This window comes from Drosophila innubila, chromosome X, assembly GCF_004354385.1.
Source record: "Drosophila innubila isolate TH190305 chromosome X, UK_Dinn_1.0, whole genome shotgun sequence".
NCBI lineage: Eukaryota > Metazoa > Arthropoda > Insecta > Diptera > Drosophilidae > Drosophila > Drosophila innubila.
Window position 1 is genome coordinate 18440304 of NC_047626.1, and position 24145 is coordinate 18464448.

Sequence of the window (24145 nt, forward strand, 5' to 3'; positions counted from 1 at the left end):
TTTGTTCAATTTCACATGATTTTTTACAAAAAAATGAAAGGTGTCAGAATCAAGTTTAAAGTGTTGTTTTATACTAATTACGATATAAGGAGTTGATTTAAAGTGAAAACTTGAGATTTAAAATTTTGATTTTTCAAAATTTCAAAGGGGGGACCCTTACCATCGAAATTGAATCTTGGTCGAAAATATTTAAATTTTCTAAATGAACAAAAATTAAAAACAGAATGAATTTAGAGGCCAAATCATGATCAAAGTGACATTCCGTTTGAAAATCTATTCAGTTTTGATCAAGTTATGACAGTTTGAAGTTAGACAACTCTTTGACCTAGCAACTTTACCACAGCCGTACCGGTACAAACGTTTCGGTAATCGGTTCTTGACAGGGAGTTTTCATTCGGTTACGGTTTTAGTTCCGGTACTAAAAATGAAACGCTTAGTTTCGGTTAACGGTTCCGGTGTCATTCCCTGATTGATATCTTTAATTACTGTAAAAGAAACTCTTTAAACTAAGAACCATGCTACGAATAAAAAAAACCTTGGCTGTTCTTTTTTTTTAAGTCAAAAAATGTCATAAGCTTAAAATGCTTATTATCTGAGACATGTTTTTTACATGCTAAAAATATATTATATTAAAATCGATACACTATACCACATACCAAAACACGGTTATCGACCAATAGTTCCTATGGACCGATTTAAAGAAAATTCGGTCAAGATGTAAAAGACTACCCCAAAAGCCTATTCTGTCAGTTTGGTTTATATATCAAGTTGTTTTCAAATATAGTATTTGTAGTTTTTTTATTCAGCACCTCAAACTGAAATATTTACGCCTGTCAGCGGGGGCTAGAAATTTATTTTGGACCTACAATTTTGTGGTGAAATATTCTTAGAATTCAATGAAGTTTCTCATTCTGGTCGACGCTTTCCACCGTTTTTCTCACCCGAACAAATTGACCCGCCCCAACTAATACATATATCAGTGCATATATGCATTACTTATAGTTCCCACACAAAGAAGTTTGGATAAAAATGGAATACGGGGCTCTTCAAGGGTATCAAGTCTTCGGCGTGTCAATGATTACCCTTAATTTTACTAATTACAAATTTTACTTCTTTACGCACGAAGAGTACAGGGTGTTACAAATAATATAACTCTTGCTTAGCTGAGTGATCAATAAGATCATACCCACATTTAAAACCATCGATTTTTTTTCATTGCAATCTCGAAAGTTTACTTCACCCCACTTGAGGGAGGCCCTCAGGCTCTGTGTGAGCCAAGACTAGATTGATATTACACATTATTACACACAATTACATATTAAAATAAAGTGTATGCATGGAGTGTGTGTGTGTGTTAGAGTACAAGTCAAGCTCCAAAATCTAGTTGCAAGTTTATGTATTTACCTCACTCTCGCGCTCTCTTTGGCTGGCGCTCTCTCGCGTGTTGTTGTTTTAGGTGAGCTGGGAATACCAGTAACAGTTTAAGCCAAAGCCATTCCTGGGCATTGGCAGCAGCAGCGCCATTTGGTTGCCGCTGTGCTTTAGTTGAATATATATTATTTTCTTTTTTTTTTTTTTTGTTTGTTTATGTTTTGTATAAATTGTCTTTTGTTTTATTGTTGTTTATTGCTTTTGTGCTCTTGAAGCCTGTAAAATATGCAACACTTTTTGTTAGCGATTTAACATAAACAAAGCGGTAAACACGCATTTTGAACAGATTTCGTCATAATTTATGCATTGCAACGGCAGCGGCGGCTGCTGCAAGCGTTTTATGCAAATGCGCCAGCACTCACGTACACACTTACATACACACACACACACACACACTCATTCCCACAGCCATGTACATGGGATGTAAGCCAAAAAAGTTACAAGCGACATTTGTTTACGTTCGCTCAAATGAGACGATATGGCAACGCCATGCGTAGTTTTGCTCACGAATACATACACATGCACACACTGGGCACGGGGCACATTGCTAAAACAACATCAACAAAAGAAGAAAATACATTTTTACGCACACAAGCACACGCACAATCGGATACACACAAATGCAGTTGAAGGGCTCTATTGAAAACTGTGCGTATTTAGACTCATTTTTAAAATGTATGCATTTGGATTTGTATTTTCCCAAGCAATATGACAACAGCAACAACAACACCAACAAACACACACACATGCACACACATACAATACGAGCATTGGGGAGATGAACGCCCGCCCGTTGGCGTTGACAATATTGATATAGATTGCCTCTTATTGGAAGTTAGTTGCATTACAGAATTGCTGCTTGTATTAAATGTTAATTCACATTCACAATCAAATTCAACAAACAAGACAAAAACAACAAAAAAGAAAGAACAACAGCAGCAGCTGCTGTAGCTGAAGCACACGCACACGCAGCGAAAAATATATTTTTAACACGGACGCCCGACACACACGCTCACGAGCATCTTATCAGACTGGCGCTCTCCATGAAGACGACAAAAGATATCGATATATCGAGCATATCGTTTGCCCAATGACAGTGACAGCTGTGGTTGCCTATCGATAGTTGTTACACATGAAAAGTATCAACAAACTGTTTTGATAAACTATCGACTGCAAAAGTAGCTATATTAACGATTTAAAAATAACTAAATTTTAACAGAATTATATTTCAAAAAGTGTAAAGGTATTTTATTAAATTTTATTTTATTTATTTTATATTTATTTGTTAAAGTTTTGCAGCAGTCAAATATGATTCCAGTTAGAATTTAAAATCGCTATTTGAAAATTGCTTAATGAAATAGAAGTTTATTTATACAGCACACAAATATAACTTCTTTCAAAATATATCTTTTTATTATAATAATTATTAAAATTAAATAAAGAAAAATAAAATAGAAATTGTTTAATAGATAAATTAACATTTATTAAAGATTCATGAAATTAAAGCAATAATTATTAATAAATTATTAAAAAAACTCATGTTTTAAGTTACAAAAAGGCCTTACATATTAGGATAAGACCATTAAATATTGCATGAGTCCCTTTGGTGTTGTGTTCTGGGATTTTTTGAAGTTTGGTTTTTGTACTATTGGTACAGCCTCTTAATTGCTTTGTCTCTCTCCATGATAGATCCGGTTGAATAGCTGGTTAGGTTGTCGCTGGTGGAGGAATCGATTCATCGCCAAAGCCACTATATGAACTCCATTTCTCCAAAGCGTCGAGGGCACTAATCAATTCTGTATTGTTGGGAAATGCGGTTCGAAAATGTTTGGCAACCTTTGAGGCAACACGAAATCCTTCGCAATAGACATTTGGATCCTGTTTATCGAACACAACTTCCGCTTCGTCGCAGACATCAGTGATTTGAATTGCGTTATCCTCGCTAGTTATGCGATTGTCGAGCAACTCGGTGCTTACAAATGGCTCCACAATGATGTTAAATATGCCAATGACGAAGCTGCTATTCTCCGAATGCTCCTGCAGATTCTCGAGTAAACGCTGCAAGAAGAACTTCTCAGCTGCCGTTGGCAGCATACTAAATACTGGCATCAGTCTGGGCCTCTGCTGATTCTCGATGTAGCAATTCAGGCAGCTGGATATCATTTCGGCCATATAATTGCGCACCAATTCGGACTCATCCACCAGCAATTGGAGCACAAGACGCATATAGTTGCCAATAATCTGGACGTCACCGGTGGCCAGCAGCTGCTGGATGTGAACAGTTAGGCGATCGACCAATTGGGCGGCCTTAAAGCGCAGATACGGCTTCTGGGTGGGTGCACCGATGTCAAGTGCATATTCAATTAGTGGCATCCATAGAACTTGTTGCTCCGGCTCGCGCAAGCCTTCAGCCATCACCTGACGCGTTATGCAGAGTGCCAGACCCGGCTCAATGCCACAATCGCGACGCTCGAGCAGCTCTCGGATGGTTAAATCTAATCTGCCCATCAGGGCGAGCAACGTGTACACTCCGCATCCAAGGCCGGGACGACGTTTGGGCTCTTCGACTATCTGATTGGCCATATTGAATACATATTGTATGACTTCTTCAGATTCACGCAAAAGGTGAACCACCAATGAATGCAGCCTACCTCCGAGAGCTTTACAGTAGCTCACAACATCCGGATCGAACTGAAAGTTCTTCACCTCATAGGCGTCGACGAGACCACGAGTTTTACTCGAATGATTCGCCAACTGGAAGAGCATGTAAAGCCACAGATCGACTGTGAACTGTTTCAGGGTTTCCGGCAAATATGTTGGCCTCACCAGCACCGCCAGCATGTGCTCCATTATCGTTTCCGGGCGATTTGTCAGTCGATGCAAATGGAGTGAGAAAACGATACAGAATTTCGGTGATATGGCATACTTTGCACAACGTTCATAGATCATTTTATGATCCAGCAAACATATGATCTCCAGAGAATTTAAATGATTTGATTCAATATCTTTGGCATCTTTAGCATCCAGCAATATGGCGGTTAGCACATTCAATACGGCATTAAACAGATAGATATCCTGGATATATATCTTCAACACCGATATCGACAGCACATGTAGCGTCATATTGATCAATCGTACATCCTGCCAGCGCACAAGGCGATACAGCTCCAGCAATTGCAGCAGATGACCATGCAGACCATTCAAATCCCTGGTGTATGGTGCCATTTTTTTCTGCCGAATACCCGGTCGATAAAGCTGAAAAGGAAAACATGAAAAATTAATAAATTGTTGAGCTTACAGTTTGAGTGTTTATCAACTAAAACAAATGAGACACTTAAAAATGATTACATTTAAGTTGAATTAATTTTTGAATTCATTATGACATTGATTACAAGAAACATTTTAGAAAAATAAAATAACCCAACATTTTAAATAAATTCAAATGAATATATTTTTAGGAATATTAAAAGCAAGTATAAGTGCCAGAATAAGTTTCTGTAAATTAAGATACGGCAATTAATCACATTATAGCTCAATTTTAAATGTATCATGTCATGAATGTGAGAGAGAAGGAATGTTAGTTAAACAGAGAAAGAGACAAAGAGCACAAACAGACTAGATGAAATATCTAAACTATTTCCGACTGAAACTGTAGAGTCTATACTTACATTGTTGTGCCTACAGTTCATCATTTTAAGCCTCAGGAGAATTCGACGGATGTTCTTATTAGCCAACGTGGGAATCATAAAGTTGGCCAAGACCTGACTGGCCCGTTGACGTGTCATATTATCGTGGACGCAGCAGATTTTCTGCAGGAAAGGCACAAATTCGCTGAGCTGTAAAGAAAAAAACAGATTTATAGAAAGTCAATAATGAAACGATTAAACAATTAAGAAAGCTGCAGTCGAGATGCTCGACTTTTAGATGCCCAGTTCTCGTAGTTTTATAGCCAATCGATTTTGAATGATTTATAAATGTGATAAAGATCTAAAAAATATATTACAATATGAATATTTCAAATAAAAAGAGACGACTTTAATTGGATTCGAACTCGATTAGTTCGGTTTGGCAATAGATTTCTGCTAAAATACATTATTAATTGCAATTTAAAAATTTTCAACTGTCTTTTTGTTTTTCAAATTGTTGAAATATTTGCAAAACAATACTTTATGTGTAATAGAAATAATAAGAAATGGAAAAAAAATAAAAAACCTTTAATAAACACTATATAACGTAATTATCTTTTCTGATATTCAATATTAAAATAAACTTGATTTGTTTAAGCTTTAAAATCTCTTTTAGTCTCAGAGATCAGGGAAGCGGATATACAAACCCTTCAGCCTGTGTTCACCTTTTGGTACTGGGCTAATGTAAAAAAAGTGATACTTACATTTAAGGTATTTTCGGTGCCCTCAAGTGGGGAGGGATAGAGACGAGTGAGCAACTGCAGCATGGCCTCCATTTGTACAGTTTGTCCGCCCGATGATTTGCCCAATCTCTTGGCGATGGCAGCTTGACGCAGGCAGCCATGGAAGTAATCAAAGAGTTGGGGATAGCGTGTAAAGAAGATGCGTCCGGTCATGCGATTGCGTAAATGCAGCTGGCCCACATCATTGCGGGCACGTTCGACGCCAAAGATGCGCACCATGAGACCCGATAGCAACAAGGTGGCACAATTGCGTTCAGCCCACTCAATGGCATCGAGACTTTCGAGGGAACATTTAACGCCGCGTCCAATGAACTCGCCCACAAGTTCCGAGAGTTCGCTGCACCGGAACAGAGCGCGCATTATGTTGAGGGCATGGCTGCGGGCGATTGCAGCAGCTGGTCCTGGTTCACGACGCTCGCACACATCCAGCAGCAGGGACATGCTCTTGCTAAAGGTGTTATGCGTGCCCAGCTTGAGTTCGGTGCAAATGAGGGCTTGCAACATGTAGGGAACACCAGCACTGCGACGTGTCGGGCAGATTTCCTTGCCCTCAACATGACCAGCAACCAGTTGCATGGCGTCATCCAGCCAAATGGGTGGCAATTGATTCAAAGCCGGCTCATTGCTCTGCCAGAAACGACGACAGAGCAGCGTGAAACCCACATAGGCCTGCTCAAATGCTCCACGATGCTTAATCTCCGAGAGCAAGACCAGAAAGTGTTCTCCAATATCTGCCACCTGTTGTTTGCTGAGCAAATAGTTGTGTGAATGCTCCTGTTGCAATGGCGCCAGCTCCACCAGCTCACCCAAGATCAGGGAGACTTCCTTAATGCTGCGCCAAGCACACAACAACACCAACTGTGGCGTTATCGATAGCGTATCCATATCTGGATTTGATTCAGCATCAGCTTCGGCATCATTTTCTGTTTCGGTTTCACCTTCGACTTTGACTTCGACTTGTTCTTCAACCTTGACAGCAGTCTCGTCTTGGAATTCAGCTTGTGTTGCTGGCAAATGGCCTTCGGGGGAATCGCTACCGACGACGGGCAGCATTAGTTCACTGACAAGCATACAAAGGCTGAGCAATTGATCGATATACTCTCGCCATAGTTGCTCCTCGGCCAGTTTTGTTAGCTCCAGCTGTTGCAACAAATGTCGGCTGGCAAAAAGCAGACCATACAATGGATTCGTTTTGGCTGCCATAGTTAAATCACCTTGAGCCTGATTAATACCCAAGCGCAAATGTTGCAAGAGCCAGTGCAAGACGGCAAAGTAACGAGGTTCATTGATTGGCAGCTGCTCCGGCTGTGGCACCTCAACTAACACATCTTTGGCCTGGCAATAGACCTGCAACTGATAGGCGGCCGTCACTGAATCCGGCGGACGCAGCGACACCAAAAGCCGCAACATTTCATCAGGCTGCTGGTGTGCCTGCAACTGCATCATTCTTAATATTTGAGCAGCCAGCGCCTTGTTGTGCTCATAGCTGTCACCTAGGCAATGGAATAGATAGGTCACTGTTTGCGATGGCAGCTTGGTTAGCCAGGTGAGACGCAAGCGTTCCATCATCTCAATGCAGTCCTGCATCAAATGCATCGATAGCCAACGTCGTCCATAATTGGCAGTGGGAAACAGATTCAGCATCAATGTGTACATCAGCTTGTTAACAAATTTAATCAGCTTATGATCATCGGGAAGACCGGCAGCAGTTCCTCCCTTCTCCCTTAGCTGCTGTGCCAAATTGAGATCAAGACGCTTGATTGACTTCTGCAATAATCCGCGTCCAATCTGACGCAAGTGTGCACTGGGACTGTTGGCATTATTCTCCACATAACTGAGGATGGCATCCATCTCGAACTGTGTGTATGGTTCACTCTGTCTTGGCGTCTCAACGACAAAGGACAGCGCCATCAAACGTGTATTATCATCGACGCCTATAATCGCTTGATTTATCTGCTCCGTATATTCCAACATGAGGGATTTCACCTGACGATTCTGGCCATTGCTGCGTGCCATCAACATGGCCACAAGTTTACTGCTAAACGGCAATCCACGGTGCTTTATCATCAGGGCAAGCACATTGTGATCCAACTGGACGGCCACCTTGAGAAGCCGTTCAATTGCGGGAAGACGATCGTTCACCGGATGTGCCTGATTAAGTAAACCCACACACCACACGTTGTACCAATCCCTGAACTCAAACTCTTTGTGTGCCGCTATCATCATGCCTGCAACAAGTAGTTAAAGTTCCATTAAATTTCCATTTTTAGCTATAATAAACATTTTATGCATAGATCAATATAACAAAATATTTAAAAATACTAAAAATACATTATGGAACTTCATTTTTTTAAATTCATATTCTTAAAATGTAATAACTATTATTTCAAAGTTTTATTCAGGGGTACCACAGATAACGAAACCAACCGAAAATCTCTCAAAAGTGTAGTTAGTTCAAAGAGATATTCGGTTGGTTTCGCCTTCTTTTTAAATAAAAACCATTTAATTTTTAGTACTGACACCGTAGCTTCAATAAAATTCTTTTTAAGAACTGAAACACGGATCGTTTGTACCGGTGCGATTTTGGGACATTTTCTCGAAAATAATTTACTTTATAATTAAAGATAATTTAAAAGTTCAGTCATGCTTTTCCAGATATTCGTTGCTATGAATACAGAATGAATATAGAGGCCAACCATGATTAATATGACATTAATATGACTGTTTGAAGTTGCTCAAGCCTCTGATCTAGCAACTTTAAAAGACAAAATATTTCTTAATTTTGACATGATTTTTTACAAGAAAATGAAAGGACTCAGAATCAAGTTTTAAGTGTCGTTTTATACTAATTACGATATAAGGAGTTGATTAAAAGTGAAAACTTGAGATTTAAAATTTTGAATTTTCGAAATTTCAAAGGGGGGACCCTTAGCATCGAAATCAATACCTAGTGGAATCTAGAGAAAAATATTTTTTTTAAGAATTTAATCAAATTTAAATGCAGAATAAATTAAAATGCCAAATAATGAATAAAGTGACATTCCGTTTAAAATTCGGTCCAGTTTTGATCAAGTTATGACAGTTTGAAGTTGGTCAGACTTCGAATTTAACCACTTTACAAGTCAAAATTTTTGTTCAATTTCACATGATTTTTTACAAAAAATTGAAAGGTCCCAGAATCAAGTTTAAAGTGTTGTTTTATACTAATTACGATATAAGGAGTTGATTGAAAGTGAAAACTTGAGATTTAAAATTTTGAATTTTCGAAATTTCAAAGGGGGGACCCTTAGCATCGAAATCAATACCTAGTGGAATCTAGAGAAAAATATTTTTTTTAAGAATTTAATAAAATTTAAATGCGGAATGCATTTAGAGGCTAAATTAAGACCAAAATGACATTCCACTTGAAAATCGGTTCAGTTTTGAGAAAGTTATGACAGTTAGAAGTTGGTCAGACTGCGGATTTAGCCACTTTACAAGTCCAAATTTTTGTTCAATTTCACATGATTTTTTACGAAAAAATGAAAGGTCTCAGAATCAAGTTTAAAGTGTTATTTTATACTAATTACGATATAAGGAGTTGATTAAAAGTGAAAACTTGAGATTTAAAATTTTGAATTTTCGAAATATCAAAGGGGGGACCCTTAGCATCGAAATCAATACCTAGTAGAATCTAGAGAAAAATATTTTTTTTTAAGAATTTAATAAAATTTAAATGCGGAATGAATTTAGAGGCTAAATTAAGACCAAAATGACATTCCACTTGAAAATCGGTTCAGTTTTGAGAAAGTTATGACAGTTTGAAGTTGGTCAGACTGCGGATTTAGCCACTTTACAAGTCCAAATTTTTGTTCATTTCACATGATTTTTTACGAAAAAATGAAAGGTCTCAGAATCAAGATTAAAGTGTTATTTTATACTAATTACGATATAAGGAGTTGATTAAAAGTGAAAACTTGAGATTTAAAATTTTGAATTTTCGAAATTTCAAAGGGGGGACCCTTAGCATCGAAATCAATATCTAGTAGAATGTATGGAAAAATATTTTTTTAATAGATTTAATAAAATTTGAATGCAGAATGAATTAAGAGGATAAACCATGATTAAAATGACATTCCGCTTGAAAATCGATTTAGTTTTGACAAAGTTATGACGGTTCGAAGTTGCTCAAGCCTCTGATCTAGCAACTTTACAAGTCAAAAATTTCTTAACTTTGACATGATTTATTACAAAAAAATGAAAGGCCTCAGAATTAAGTTTAAAGTTTCGCTTTATACTAATAACGATATAAGGAGTTGATTAAAAGTAAAAACTTGAGATTTAATATTTTGAATTTTCAACATTTCAAAGGGGGACAAAGGGACCCTTACCATTAAAATGGAGCCACGGCTATGAGGTCTAAAAATAATAAAATTTTTCAATGCAACAAATTTAATTGCAGTGTGAATTAAGAGACCGAATCATGATCAAAATGGCATTCCGATTGAAAACCGGGTCAGTTTTCTTCAAATTCTGACAGTTGGAAGTTTGTCAACTCTTTGACTTAGCAACTTTACCACATAATAAAATAATAAAAATAAAATCATTGAATTTCTAAATAAGAGTTTTGCTTTACTTACACTTGTATAATGTGTTGACGTTGTCATCAGCACCAAGGTAGGTGGGAAAGATTTTGTCTAGGATGCTGCCACAGTTTAGGAGAACGGCTTTAGTGCCCATTGTCTCGACGAGCTGTTGCAACATGAGGCAAACAGCATTGGTTGGCATGCGCTGACGCTCAAACGTGGCGTACACCTGATTAATGATACTCTGTTGTCCTGTGGCCTTTGAGAGCTGCAGGACTTGCAGCAATATATTGGCGCTCATGTGACGTATGGATTCAACGGTGCTCACGATGTGCTCCAGCGAGAATCTCAACAATGTGGCCAGTATGAGGTCATACATGATCAAAGGACGATCTGTCAGATGTATTGCGGAGAGGGACTTGGAGTAGGTGTACAAATGCTTGGACATGTAGACCAACAGATTGGTTACATTGCCAGCCGTCTTCACCAGTTCAAGCATGCCTTTTATTATATCCAATGCCTGTTCCCCATGCTCGGCATAATCAGTCTTTTGTAGCACCAGCAACGAGGCTGATTTAATGGGCAAATCTTCGGCTGCAGTCAAATTCTTGCATTTGGTCAGATAATCATCGAACTCGCTAAAGAAGCGAGCATTGTGACCAATTGATAATCCTGCTATGGAACGCACATCCCAAGGCGTATCCACATGTCGAGCCACGCTTTCGGCCAACTTATCAATTAGTCGCAAGTCTTGGCACTTTTCCGGCTTTAGCAACAGCTTAAAGTCAACCAGAAAGTTGACATGAAAGCGCAAAAGATTCTGTATAAATAGGTAGAATTCATTGCGTCGTGTCGGCGACAGATCCTCATTTGCCTCACTATAAAATAAACAAGTGGAAAGGCTTGAGTTGAAAGTGCTCGACTACGAGATACCAGTAATAAGATACTTATATTTTTGTGTTGATTTTTTACCACCCTATACCTTGCGACTCCTGGAAACCTTCGACTCTACTTATACTAATATTAATACTTGTTATAATATTTTTTTATCAGATTGGGTTTTCCCCCAATCCTTGAAACAAACATTCGATCACTTACAATATTTAGTTTCTTTTATTCGATTAGTATCAAAATTTTCTATCAGGGGTGCCACAGAAATCGAAACCAACCGAAAATGTATGAAGATTTGGGAAATTTTCGGTTGGTTTCGCTTTCTATGGCACACCTGTATAATTTATATTAATTGTTAATTTAAATCATATTTTCTAATTTTTATAATTTCAAATTTTAAGTTACTTTTGGTCACTGGATGTTCACTAAAGACATTTCTAACTGATCTTGTCAATAACTTGTTTTCGATTTGCGGGCGTGGAACTCGAAATTTGAAAAATACTCGCTCTGCCTGTATATATAAGGCGTTTACATGCCAAAAATGGTGCCTCTAGCTCTTAATATCTATAAGATTCTATCATTTGCACAGATATTTGGACATGGCAAGCGATGCTGATTAAGTATTTATATCCTTTAAACTTAACAAGTATATATATAAATATTGCATTACCTGATGGACTTCCAGAATCGGTCCAATGCCCGGGGCACCATGGGAATAAAGCAATGTATCTCCTTGGACAGTGCTTCGCGGCCATAGGAGAAATTGTGCAAGCAAGCGCCGATAGACACGAATACATCATTCAATAAATCGATGGGAACATCAGGTTGATCGATGATTTCCGACAGATGACGGAGAGATTCACACAAAACGCTCAGCAGTGCTTCCTTTGTGTGTGTTGTGTTTGCTCTTTTCCCAGTTTCTTGGTTGGAGAAGAGTCTATTGTGAAGTCGGAATAATTCAAAGTTAATGCATCGAATAAATGCATAATATAATATGGCAGAATTACTTTGTTAATTGTCCACGCAAGGAATGTTTTAGGGGACTGACGAACAGCACGTCAGACAGAAAGGCAAAGGCTTCGGGTTTCTCAAAGAGCTGCTTTACCACAGATATTTGTTCGGTGCAGCTTGTGGCTGCCACAAATTGCAGCACATAATTGCATTGTGCTAAACAACAATAAGCATAAATTTCAATTAAATTTTTGTTGACAACTTGCAACGTGTTTTAAGCAATACTCACAATCTTGCCACTTTGACGGTATTGGCACAAGTGATCCGCGCATCTCGGAAAGACGTTTTGGATGTGCGCATAACTTAAGAGCAGCTACGCGCAGATTTAAGTCGTTCATTCTATAGATATTAAATAAATGCAAAGAGCCGCCAGGCGAAGCGTGCTGACAAGCTGTCAAAATTTAGAATGAAAGTTATCATATATCGACAGTGATGCCAGCAATTTTTCGGAAAAATAGACAAAACGACCAAACAAAACAGGGAAAAAAGGCTGAAAAAATAAAAAATAGGACAGAAAATAGGACAACAATTTTTATTTTTTTATTTTAACAGTTTGAGGGCATCCCTGATTATTTTGAAAATAATATTTTCACCTCGGCCTTTACTTTTAAGTCATATGCCGCCTAATTGTTTTGGGTATTGGTCGAGTAATTAATAAAAAAAATGCAACAAGACTTGTTTGTGCCGACGCAATCCGAATCTTCAGAATATAAAAATACATAAAAATAGAATTTAAATATTTTATAATATACACATTTACCTTATGGTTAAAATAGCATTTAACTTCTCTATTTCAAGACGGTCTTTACTTAATGAACTTGACTGAACCCCCTCTCTACTTCTGCATTTGACCAACGCAGTACTTATACGGTCAGATCAATAGTGACTAGTTCCAAAAAAGAGTTATTTTCCGCTGTGTTTTGATATTTTTTTGCTTCGGCTCAAAACTTTTCATATTTTTAACATTCTCCCATTTTATTAAGTGGATATTGGCGTAGAGATTTTCGGATAGAGGATGTTTGAGATGTTTCCGGCTGAAGCAGTTCGAAATAGGACAAATCTATCCGCAAAAAGGCCAAATTGGCATCACTGCTACGACAGCACGATTGTATTCAGGGCTGCTCACGATAAAAGCGACGGGGAAAACCTTGCGATATATTAATTATTTTTATTTAAAATATACAGACCATTTGCTATGATTGGATGTTTAAGTAAATTATCTAATGTCAAAAGACACCCAGCACTTCTACAGATATGTTTATAAGAAATTCCCCCTTTTAATACATGTTTACTTAACAAAAATGCCATTTTCTTTAACGTTTATAACTTTTGCATTTACATTCATGTTTTCTGATTTATTACAATGTATTCATCATCAAAAAAAATACATGGAGGTGAAAAGAAAATGCAGAAAATGTTATGCTCTGTATGCAGACACTTTACAGACGGCGACCACGACGACCGCCCTTCCTGCGTGTGGAATCGGATGGAATGGGTGTGACATCCTCAATGCGACCGATTTTCATCGAAGAGCGAGCGAGAGCACGCAGAGCTGATTGGGCACCGGGTCCGGGTGTCTTGGTCTTGTTGCCGCCCGTAGCACGCAATTTGATGTGCAATGCAGTAATGCCGAGCACCTTGCACCTCTCAGCGACATCCTGGATGAGAGTAATTAACATAGGATTAACATTCAACATTGTCATGTTTACATCATGATATCGATAACAAGTCATACCTGAGCTGCCAACATGGCGGCGTAGGGGGAAGCCTCATCACGATCAGCCTTGACCTTCATGCCGCCGGTGACACGTGCGATTGTTTCGCGACCGGACAGATCGGTAACGTGCACAAATGTGTCGTTGAAACTGGCATAAATATGGGCAACGCCAAAAACATTCTCGCCATCGCGGACCTGTGGGCCAAGCGACACTTGAACTTCCTCCTTCTGAACTTTAGCCTTCCTGGGTGCCATTGTGGAGCAATTAACGGATGATCAGCAACTGTTGGATAGAAGTAGATAACACAGTTCTACAATTTGTTTTTGTATTTTAATTGCCTGCACATGGCAGCTTCATACACACACACACACACACACAGTTAGACGCACACTCGCAAAAAAAACAAAACAAAATTGCTGCCACTGCAGCATTGTCACAAACAAAACAAAAACATTAATTAATAGTGCACTTCAGACATAAATTTATAGTTCTTATTGTCTGCTAAGCGATTCATGTTTTTGTTCTTAATTTATGGCGTAAAACGTATTTTTTATTTAAAAAAAAACAAGAGATTGTCACAACACGAACCAATTGCGTGAACCGGATATTAAAAAAGAAGGCTATGTAGCAGATGTCAGAGTAGAGTTGCCACTCTGTTCACAATAGTCGTATGAGCTGTCAAGAGTTGCTTATGATTGCCACACAGGAATGGTGCATTTTACAAGATTTCGCCTCGCGCTTGCAGATATCGATAGCATCTCATCAAATTCGATAGTCTCATGTGACGTCAATAAATAACGTTGCCTTGACATTAAACTTATTTTTAATTGATATAAACAAATAAGCTTATTCTTTAGAAATTCTCTATAATGTATACTTATTGACAGTATATTACTTGACTATGATATATAATGATAGGAATATTGAGCGCTCGAAAATTTCTAAAGATATTTTATATTACTTATGATGTAGTATACTGAGTAATTAGCATTTTTGTGTTCACTTTTGTATATTTTAAAAGAAGTAATAATAATGCTAGAAATACTAACGTTCATATGAAAATTGCACTTTTATTAAATATAAGATAGTCGGAGATTTTTCGGATTCAAGGCTGCCACACCGTTTTTGGGTTGAGGGGTGCCATTTTGAATATGTTCCATTTTTTTTAGGTACAAAAAATCAAGCCAGAACGAAAATTTGTTTTGGGTGGCAACTTAAGATTTTGTTCTTAAATAAGTTGGCAGCACTGGTGGTCATATTTTTTTTTTGTGTGGTGTCACAAGATATCATCAAACAGACAGACAACAAGATACGAAAGAGATGTCGTGGGTTTCCGATTACCAGTATACGTGTCTACAAAAGATAGCGTTCCATGCACTGCAACTATCCGGCCTCATCCCCCACCACATCGCCTTCGTCATGGATGGCAACCGAAGATTCGCCCGCTCCAAACACATTGATAAGATCGAGGGTCATTCGCGGGGATTCTCGAAGCTGGCGGATGTGCTGCGCTGGTGCCTTGACATGGGCATACGTGAGGTGACCACATTTGCATTCAGCATCGAGAACTTTAAGCGTTCCAATGAGGAAGTCGAGGGTCTCTTCAATCTGGCCCGTGAGAAGTTCTCCAAGCTGCTGGAGGAGTCCAATCGCTTGGATGAGCATGGTATACGCATCCGAGTGATTGGTAACATTGAGTTGCTGCCAGCTGATTTACAGCGCCTCATTGCCACTGCCATGTTGCGAACGGAGCGCAATGATAAACTCTTTTTGAATGTCGCCTTTGCGTACACATCCCGCGATGAAATCACCCAGGCTCTCGAGTCTGTGCTAAAGGATCATAATGATGATGATGACGATGCACTGCAGCCCACGGACATCAATGAGCGTCTACTGGAGGCATGCCTCTACACCCGCCATTCCCCGCCTCCGGATCTGGTGTTCCGCACATCGGGCGAGACACGGCTAAGTGACTTTATGATGTGGCAGGTTGGAGCTGCTCTAAAAATCTCATTTAACAACAGCTGACGTGTTATCTCTATGTTTCTTTTACAGATCAAATCGTCGGTGCTGTACTTTACGAATGTACTGTGGCCTCAAATCACCATCTGGAACTTTATGGCTGGCATTGTGGCCTACCAAAGGGACAGGTGCCGCATCGAGGATTACAAGCGGGAGGAGCGCCTGCATAGTGCTCAATTGGCCAAATCCAGCGATTTCTATAGCCTGCGCGTTCAAAAGTTTCTGCATAAGATGGATGCCAATCGGCGGAAATTACTTATAGCATTGGCTTCCAATTAATGACCGACAAATTGTTAACTGCATGTTGAATGTTGTTGTGATAAGCAAATAAATTAAATGTAAATAGCGTATTGATCAGAGTTGCCAGATCATCTTTTTTCCCCCCACTAATCTAGACTATCTCTAAATTTAATTTCAGTGCCGCCAGAAATGCTAGAGCCAAATTTCTCAAACAAGTTAGCTATTTAAAGCTAAAAAGTAGCTAATAGTGTTTATAAAGTAATTTATATAATAATAAAAAAATTCAGATTGGTGCATTTATTAAATTTATTATTTTTTTTTTCAGTTTGAAATATCACTGTCATTGAATACTTTTACAACAGACTTCGAATGGTGTGCAAAAACTATCGCTCTTTGATAATTGATTCCCCTGCATTGGTGGTAGCTATCGATTATAAATCGTGTCGAGTCCACAACCACTATGAAAGCGGCGTGCGATTCAAATTCACAAATTTAATCAATAAACAATTGTTGAAAAAAGCAACTATTCATTAAAATCAATTATGGCAAAGCCATTTAAATTCGAAATAAGATAAAATGAAGGTAATTATTTCTATGACGGTTAGTTTTTCGAAAATGTGAGAAATATTTCTCTAGCGCCCCTTTTATGGAATTGAAAGGTTGCCAGACGTGTAAACTATCGCTTAATTGTTTTCTTGTGTTCTAGGTTGCCACATCAATTTAAAAACTTTTTCCTAGCAGGTGGCAACGTCTTAAAAAAATCCGAACGAAATACAACTCTACTTCTCACATTGGTGGTAATTGCTGAAATTACCATCTTGCAAAACTTTTTTTGTTGTACAAATATATATACAAAAAATACACGAAAAAAGTAATAGGCATTAGTTTTTCATAAAATAGTGTAAAACCAAGTACACTTTTAGTTAGCTTTAAAGTTAGTTTTCAGTGTTAAAAGCAATTAATTTGAAGCTCTAGCTCTAGTTTTCTTACACTAGGCGTGACGACGAAAAAAAATCGAAAAAAAAAAACAAATTTCACTCGAAATCCGCAAATAAGATTTACACGCGATCGCATCAAATACGACAAAACTATACGACAAATATTTTGTATATCGTTTCAAAGTAGCTCCAAATTATTGAAAGTCAACAACTAACACGAAAATAAAGGGTAAGTAAATGTGCCTACAATTTGTGTGTATATACATACATACATATCTGTAATGTGAGTGTCCCGTGTGAGTGTGTGTGTCGTTCTGCATGTTGCTCTCTTTCTGTTCTTTTTTTTTTTAACTTCCCTTTTGGTCGGCCGCTGGCGATGCTGTATTGATTTTTTTTTGCGCGTACGCTGTGCCGCCTTGTCTGCTTTGTGGAAGGGGGGAACCTGGGAGTGGGGCTGCTGTTATGGTACATGTTATATGCAGTTTATGGAATATAATTAGGCAATAGAAATTGTATGGTCGAGTTCTTATGTAGCTGAATTGCATGCGCAACTAAACTAATCAGCGCACTTGAGTGCAATTTTCCATGCAAAGGTAGATTTGAGCTTATTTATCAATGCTATCGCTGTCTCTGTCTCGGTCTCGGCTGTCTCCATGAGGTGCGTCTCTTTGGTTCGGTTGAGCGAACCGGCTGCTGGATGCTCTCTGAACCCGAGCTACTGTTAAATGTCAAACTATAAAGTGCATATGAAATTATTCTTTAAATAATTACATATTGTGATTCAACTGCACAAATGTATGTGTGTGTGTGAGTGCGCATAAGTATGTGTAATGTCACGTGTTAATAGGGCTGAAAAACATCTGCAAGTCACTACGAGTATTTTTTTGTACTCACTTCCAAATTACACAATTGTCATGAGAAACAATGAAATTATGAATGACTGGTTCCGGTTCAAGGACTCCAAGCGAACCGGTTCTTTGAACTGCGCTTGAACATCGGTTTTTAGTCGTTAAATTTCCTTTAAATATTTGTAAAACTACTAAAATGTTGAAAGTACGAGTATAAAAAATGTAATGCAGGGTATATTTTAGTTGATCACGCACACTTAAAAATCTTGACACTTATGTCTAAGCAATATGTATAACAAACCCTGAAAAAAACCTCCTGGTTAAATTTATTACAAAAAAATCAAAGGGCTGGTTTTTCAATATGACCACTTAAATTTTAACAAGGATTTTTTTTTTTTTTTCAAATTTTGACATTAATTTCTATACATTTTACGTCAAAATATATTTTATATAGTAAAGTTATCAAACCCCTTAACTTGATATTGAGAAACCAAACCTAATTGTTTTTTAAATTAAATTGTTTCAAATTTCTTAAATAATCTAATTTAAGAATATGATTTTATCATATTTTTAAATTGAATTCTTTGCTCCATAATGCTAATAATAATAATTAAAGTCATATATAGTGGAAAAATATAAAAAAAATAATGAAATTTGTGTAAATAAATAATTGATGAAATAAAACTATTGTTTTAATTTAATAAAAATACAAAAAAAAAAAATTTTATTCTGTAATATTCTTTTTTAATTAAAATTTTTTTTGAGAAACAAACTTTTGAGTTTTTTTAAGAAAGAGCTTCAGTTCAGCCTTTTTTTTTATTAATTTAAAACGTGGAAGTTTTATTCTGCCCTAATCCGGTTTTTATTTCCTAATTCATGGGATTTCAAAAATTATATTTTTTTGCGTTGCATTTAGGCAAACTATTTAAAAATTATATTATTTCACTTTATTACCAATACGCAAAATATTTTTGGAATGAAATTAACACAGGTTTGAGATTTTCACATCCGATAAATCATGCCGAATGTGAAAACAGGAACAGGCCTGATTATTTTTATATTTTTTTTTTAGATAAAGAAATAAATTTTTCATTTTTTAATTTAATTACAATACACAAAAAAATAAATTTTTATTTTGTAATAATTATTTAAAAAATTCCAAAGCCTTTCCTGAACTGATTTATTTGATATATGTATTTCTATCGAATAGGCGGACTTTGAAGAACCGCCAGCCAGAGGACAGCACAAGAAGAGAGTTAGCAAGAGATTTGTTATCAGGAAAGGCAACGTGATCCGGACAATGTACGCAGGAGCATATGCACCCAACGCTGGCGGTGTGCAACAGCAGCACACGGGCGGCTATTATGGCAACGGTGGCGGCGGCGCAGCTGCTGGCGGCGGCAATGGACCACGTCACGAGCGTCCATATTATCCGCGTAATAATTTTGCCGGGGCTGCTGGCAATGCTGCCTCATTGAATGGAGCAGGCGGCGGCGCTGCAGCTGGAGGAATGCACTTTGGCCAGCCGTATGGTGTGATGACCTATGGCATACAAAATGGCATTAGCATGGGTGCCGGTGGTAATCCGTATCGTGGCGGTGGCGCTGGCAATGCAATGCAGAATGGTGCATTCGCTGGAGCCAATGGCATCGCCTTCCAAGGCGGACCACGTGCCAAGAATCCAAACTATGCTCAACGCTATCAGAAGCCGCACAATGGCATGGGCAATGGCGGTGGCTATCAGGGAAGTGGCAGTGCCAACTATAATGCAGCCGCATTGGGTATGCTATCGAAGGAGGAGCGCGCCGAATTGCAGCGGGAGAAGGCCAAGAATCCGGGACGTAATCTGGTGAAGCCGCATTGGGAGAATTTGCAACCGTTTCTCAAGGACTTCTATATCATGCATCCCAATATGCAGAATCGCAGCGAGCAGGCGGTCGCCGAGATGCGTCACGAGCTGGAGATAACGGTGTCGGGCAACGATCTGCCCCATCCGGTGGCCAGCTTTGAGGAGAGCTCATTGCCCCAACATGTTATCGATGAGATGAAGCGTCAGGGTTTCACCAAACCGACGGCAATTCAATCCCAAGGCTGGCCAATTGCCTTAAGTGGACGTGATCTCGTTGGCATTGCCCAAACTGGCTCAGGCAAAACATTGGCCTACATGTTGCCGGCCATTGTGCACATTGGCAATCAGCCGCCAATAATGCGCGGCGAGGGACCAATCGCCTTGGTCCTGGCACCCACACGTGAGCTGGCCCAGCAAATTCAGTCGGTGGTGCGGGATTATGGACACTTGTGCAAGCCGGAGATAAGGCACACATGCATCTTTGGTGGCTCATCGAAAGTGCCGCAGGCACGTGATCTCGAACGTGGTGTGGAGGTGATCATTGCGACACCTGGTCGTCTCATTGATTTTCTCGAGAATCGCAATACCAATTTGCAACGTTGCACCTATCTCGTTTTGGATGAGGCCGATCGTATGCTTGACATGGGCTTTGAGCCACAAATACGCAAAATTATTGAACAAATTCGTCCGGATCGTCAGGTTGTGATGTGGTCAGCCACTTGGCCAAAGGAGGTCCAGGCACTTGCCGGTGATTTCCTCAACGATTATATCCAAATCAATATCGGCTCAATGAATCTGTCGGCCAATCACAACATTCGTCAGATTGTCGAGATTTGCAATGAGAATGAGAAGCCGCAGCGGATGGTGCGACTGCTTAAGGAGATTGCCCCGACCACCAACAATGCGGCCAACAATGGCAACAAAATCATAATATTTGTGGAAACCAAAATCAAGGTAAGTCCCATTAACACATTATCAACTGCTATGATTACATGTGCTACTAGATTATATATGAGACTTCATTTTCCACTATGATATCATTTTCAATACCATTTGTTTAATTTTCTAATGTTAAAACAAGCTATATTTGCATAAAAAATAGTATTAAAATGGTAAACAAGAAGAAACCAAAATAAATATGTTTAATTAATTGTATATTTTTTTGTAACTAGTTTGTCAAATTATCTCTTTTTGAAAATGTGTCTTTTTTAAACTACTTCAGCCGCATGAAATATTTTATTTCTTTATTAAACGTCAACTAAAGGCGATCGATAAAATATTAACCTAAGTTAAAAATAACATAAATAACGATTTTGAATGAAGTACTGAGTTATCAATCAATTTAAATACTGAAAAATTTATATAATTCAATATTTGTTGCATAAAATATCAAACATTTGAAACTGGTTCCTGTTTTAATATTGATTATGTCGAAAATATTGAAATCATTTTTTTATATTAAAGATCTTAAAACTCCGCACATTTTGGTAAATAAATTAAATTTTGAAACGGGCTACAATTTTCAGAATAATATTTACAAATGCGTGAAATCGTAATACCCCATATAATATTAACATTGACGTTCTTTTATTTCATTGAAGCAAATTATCATAATTCCAAAATTATTAATTATTTGAAAACATTCGATTAAAGTCAATGTCATCATAGCAATGCACAAAAATGTTGTAAAGATACGAAAAGAGATTAACTGCGTTTCTTTTCAGGTTGAGGACATTCTGCAAATAATTCGCAGCGAGGGCTACACAGCCACATCGATTCACGGCGATAAGTCACAGAGTGAGCGCGATTCCGTGCTGAAGGATTTCCGTAATGGCAAGTCGAATATATTGATTGCCACCGATGTGGCATCACGTGGCTTGGATGTGGAGGATTTGCAGTATGTGATTAACTATGATTATCCAAATTCATCGGAGAATTATGTACATCGCATTGGACGCACTGGACGTTGCCAGCAGCTTGGCACCGCCTATACATTCTTTACGCCGGACAATGCAAAGCAGGCGCGTGAACTAATCTCAGTGCTGGAGGAGGCTGGACAGACGCCATCGCAGGCACTGCTTGATTTGGCACGCGCCATGCCCAATTCGGCCAATTATCGTGGAAACAAGCGTTGGAATAACAATGGCAATGCCGGAAATACTGCTGGCGTCTATCAGCAGCGTAGCAATCCCCTTAACTATCAGGCGGGCAACAGCAATGCCGGCAACAATGGCTACAACAATCGTGTCAACAACTATCAGCAGCAGCAATATGCCGCTGGCGGCAACAGCTATCAGCCCAATGGTGGTGGTGGCGGTGGCGGCGGCGGCGTTGGCAATTGGAATCGCGGCGGCGCTGGCGCTGCACTTAACCAGCAACCGGGTCCAGATGGCGCCAATCGTAATGGCAATGCCACTTATCGTCCACGTGCCCCCTTTAATAATGGTGGACCGCGTGCCATAATGGGACACAATGGTGCTGGAGCTGGTGCGGGCGGAGCGGCTGGTGGCCATAATGCGGGACAACCGCATATGGGTCAACAGGGTGGTGCGTTTATGCAACCAAATTATAGAGGACGCAGTCAGTTTGTGCCACCAAATGCAGCAGCCGCTGCCAGTGGCATGCCACGTTTCCAGCAATATCCGAAACGTGATTATCAACAGCAGCAGCAGCAGCAACAACAACAACAGCAACAGCCGCCGCCACACTACCAACAGCAGCCGCAGCAGCAGCAGCAGCAACAACAACAACAGCAACAGGCGCAACAGCAACAACAAAAGCCAAAGCATCCCGGTGGCGATGATAAGAACTTTAAGGAATATGCACCGACTGTCGTTAGCACACCACTTGTACATTATACGCCAGCCAATTCGCCGCCAATTGCAGCTGTGGCCGCTGCTGCCGTTGCCGGTGGCGCTGGACGTGGTGGACCGGTGGCAGCCGCTCCAGGTGCTGCCTATATGTACGATGCGGCGGGTGTATTAACAACAACAGCAGCACCCGGCACCAATCCCTATGCCAGCCAATTCAGTATGCCGGCCGCCTACTATGCCGCACAACATCATCAGTATGCCCCAGCCGTGGCCGGACCCGGTCCGGGTGCTGCCATTGAACAGGCTGGCCAACATTAAACAGCACATACTGTTTCATTATTTTCCAAAAACCAAAACAACAACAACAACAACAAAAAGTCCAAAACTGCAATATCCAACAAATTATTGAAAAAAAAAATACTACAAGAGATGCAAGCATACAAAAACACACACAATGACACACCCAAAACACATTTATATATATACAAAGATTTCTGAATGTATAACGAGATGAATCAAACAAGTTTACACATTTGCTGCATATGCATATACATATTTAAAGAATTATTTGAAATACATTCATTTGTTCATAGAATAATGTTAATATGTGTGCATACTGTAAATGTTGTAAGCTCGTATGATTCCAGTTAATCAACGTTCAACGATGCTGTCGAGGCCAACAGCAGCAGCAGCAACAACAACGACAACAACAACAACAAGTACAACAATGTCCCTGGAGGCAGACAAGCAAAAACAAGAAGAAGACCAACAACGCGGACACAAATGGCAACAATTAACGAGTTTGAAAACAACACCAAAAAGATTAAAAAAACAAAAAGAAAACAACCAAACGACAACAAAAAACAAAAAAGAAAGAAAAAGAAAATTTGCAGAAGCACAAGTTACTCCCTTTTTAATTACTACTTGCGTATATTATATATATCTATATATATACAAGATTATTTGTATATGTATGTATATATATATTTATATCATTTTTTTTTTTCATTTATATTTATTATTTTTTCTGCTACAACACACACATATACATATTCATATATATATATATGTGCATACAACTGAGTTATTCGCTTGGCGGCTGCAGCAGCAACAACAACAATAGTAACAACACACATATGGGTAAGCGTGTTAACTATAAAAACTAATAACAGTATTTTTTTTAACTCAAGCTCTTTTTTTTGTATTATACGTTTAACAGCAACAAAAACCAAATACAGCGCCGTTTAAATTGCCGCCTTGCTGTTAACCAACATTTCAAACACCGCTCGGTAAATGAACAACAGCAACAACAACTAGAACAACAACAACATCATCAACTACAAACAGCAAATAACCTGTTAAATTTACAAATTAATATATATATTTTGTA

The 24145-nt window shown here is 38.7% G+C and overlaps 5 protein-coding genes across 6 annotated transcripts in view; 2 read left to right on the top strand and 3 right to left on the bottom strand.

Moving 5' to 3' along the window:
* LOC117793516 (AF4/FMR2 family member lilli) overlaps window positions 1-2353 on the bottom strand; it is a 59831-nt gene extending 57478 nt beyond the window's left edge. The window contains exons 1-2 of the mRNA XM_034633839.1: window positions 2192-2353; window positions 1405-1647 (exon numbers count right to left, since the gene is read on the bottom strand). The gene's annotated coding sequence lies outside the window, so the exon portion shown is untranslated. The remainder of the gene's footprint in view (window positions 1-1404; window positions 1648-2191) is intronic.
* Window positions 2354-3068: 715 nt separating this feature from the next.
* LOC117793694 (thyroid adenoma-associated protein homolog) lies at window positions 3069-12729 on the bottom strand. Its single transcript, XM_034634078.1, has 7 exons — window positions 12557-12729; window positions 12324-12483; window positions 11987-12253; window positions 10480-11303; window positions 5822-8088; window positions 5100-5267; window positions 3069-4686 (listed from the first exon to the last, which is right to left on the bottom strand). Exons 1-7 carry the CDS (start codon window positions 12663-12665, stop codon window positions 3139-3141), a joined length of 5343 nt encoding a protein of 1780 aa, XP_034489969.1. The 5' UTR covers window positions 12666-12729; the 3' UTR covers window positions 3069-3138.
* A 905-nt stretch (window positions 12730-13634) lies between these two features.
* LOC117790819 (40S ribosomal protein S14a-like) lies at window positions 13635-14741 on the bottom strand. Its single transcript, XM_034630415.1, has 3 exons — window positions 14634-14741; window positions 14063-14327; window positions 13635-13985 (listed from the first exon to the last, which is right to left on the bottom strand). Exons 2-3 carry the CDS (start codon window positions 14297-14299, stop codon window positions 13767-13769), a joined length of 456 nt encoding a protein of 151 aa, XP_034486306.1. The 5' UTR covers window positions 14300-14327; window positions 14634-14741; the 3' UTR covers window positions 13635-13766.
* Window positions 14742-15286: 545 nt separating this feature from the next.
* On the top strand, window positions 15287-16417 carry LOC117793723 (dehydrodolichyl diphosphate synthase complex subunit DHDDS). Its single transcript, XM_034634103.1, has 2 exons — window positions 15287-16034; window positions 16101-16417. The coding sequence occupies exons 1-2, from the start codon at window positions 15366-15368 to the stop codon at window positions 16344-16346; spliced, it is 915 nt and encodes a 304-aa protein (XP_034489994.1). The 5' UTR covers window positions 15287-15365; the 3' UTR covers window positions 16347-16417.
* Window positions 16418-17071: 654 nt separating this feature from the next.
* On the top strand, window positions 17072-23580 carry LOC117789342 (ATP-dependent RNA helicase DBP2). Of its 2 annotated transcripts, none has more exons than XM_034628412.1 (3): window positions 17072-17474; window positions 19304-20896; window positions 21667-23580. In XM_034628412.1, exons 2-3 carry the CDS (start codon window positions 19394-19396, stop codon window positions 23071-23073), a joined length of 2910 nt encoding a protein of 969 aa, XP_034484303.1. In that variant the 5' UTR covers window positions 17072-17474; window positions 19304-19393; the 3' UTR covers window positions 23074-23580. The 2 variants fall into 2 exon arrangements, with proteins under 2 accessions (XP_034484303.1, XP_034484302.1); XM_034628411.1 differs by lacking the exon at window positions 17072-17474 and adding an exon at window positions 17545-17710.
* Window positions 23581-24145: the final 565 nt, after the last annotated feature.

Bases quoted from the DNA above. Each gene is read 5' to 3' on its own strand.
- LOC117793723 (XM_034634103.1), top strand. From the start codon at position 15,366: ATGTCGTGGGTTTCCGATTACCAGTATACGTGTCTACAAAAGATAGCG. The intron at 16,035-16,100 runs GTTGGAGCTGCT...TTTCTTTTACAG, and splicing joins GTGACTTTATGATGTGGCAG to ATCAAATCGTCGGTGCTGTA.
- LOC117793694 (XM_034634078.1), bottom strand. From the start codon at position 12,665: ATGAACGACTTAAATCTGCGCGTAGCTGCTCTTAAGTTATGCGCACAT. The intron at 12,254-12,323 runs GTAATTCTGCCA...ACTTCACAATAG, and splicing joins TTGCGTGGACAATTAACAAA to ACTCTTCTCCAACCAAGAAA. The intron at 11,304-11,986 runs GTAATGCAATAT...TTTATTTTATAG, and splicing joins CGATTCTGGAAGTCCATCAG to TGAGGCAAATGAGGATCTGT.
- LOC117789342 (XM_034628411.1), top strand. The intron at 20,897-21,666 runs GTAAGTCCCATT...GTTTCTTTTCAG, and splicing joins TTGTGGAAACCAAAATCAAG to GTTGAGGACATTCTGCAAAT.
- LOC117790819 (XM_034630415.1), bottom strand. From the start codon at position 14,299: ATGGCACCCAGGAAGGCTAAAGTTCAGAAGGAGGAAGTTCAAGTGTCG. The intron at 13,986-14,062 runs GTATGACTTGTT...ACTCTCATCCAG, and splicing joins CCGCCATGTTGGCAGCTCAG to GATGTCGCTGAGAGGTGCAA.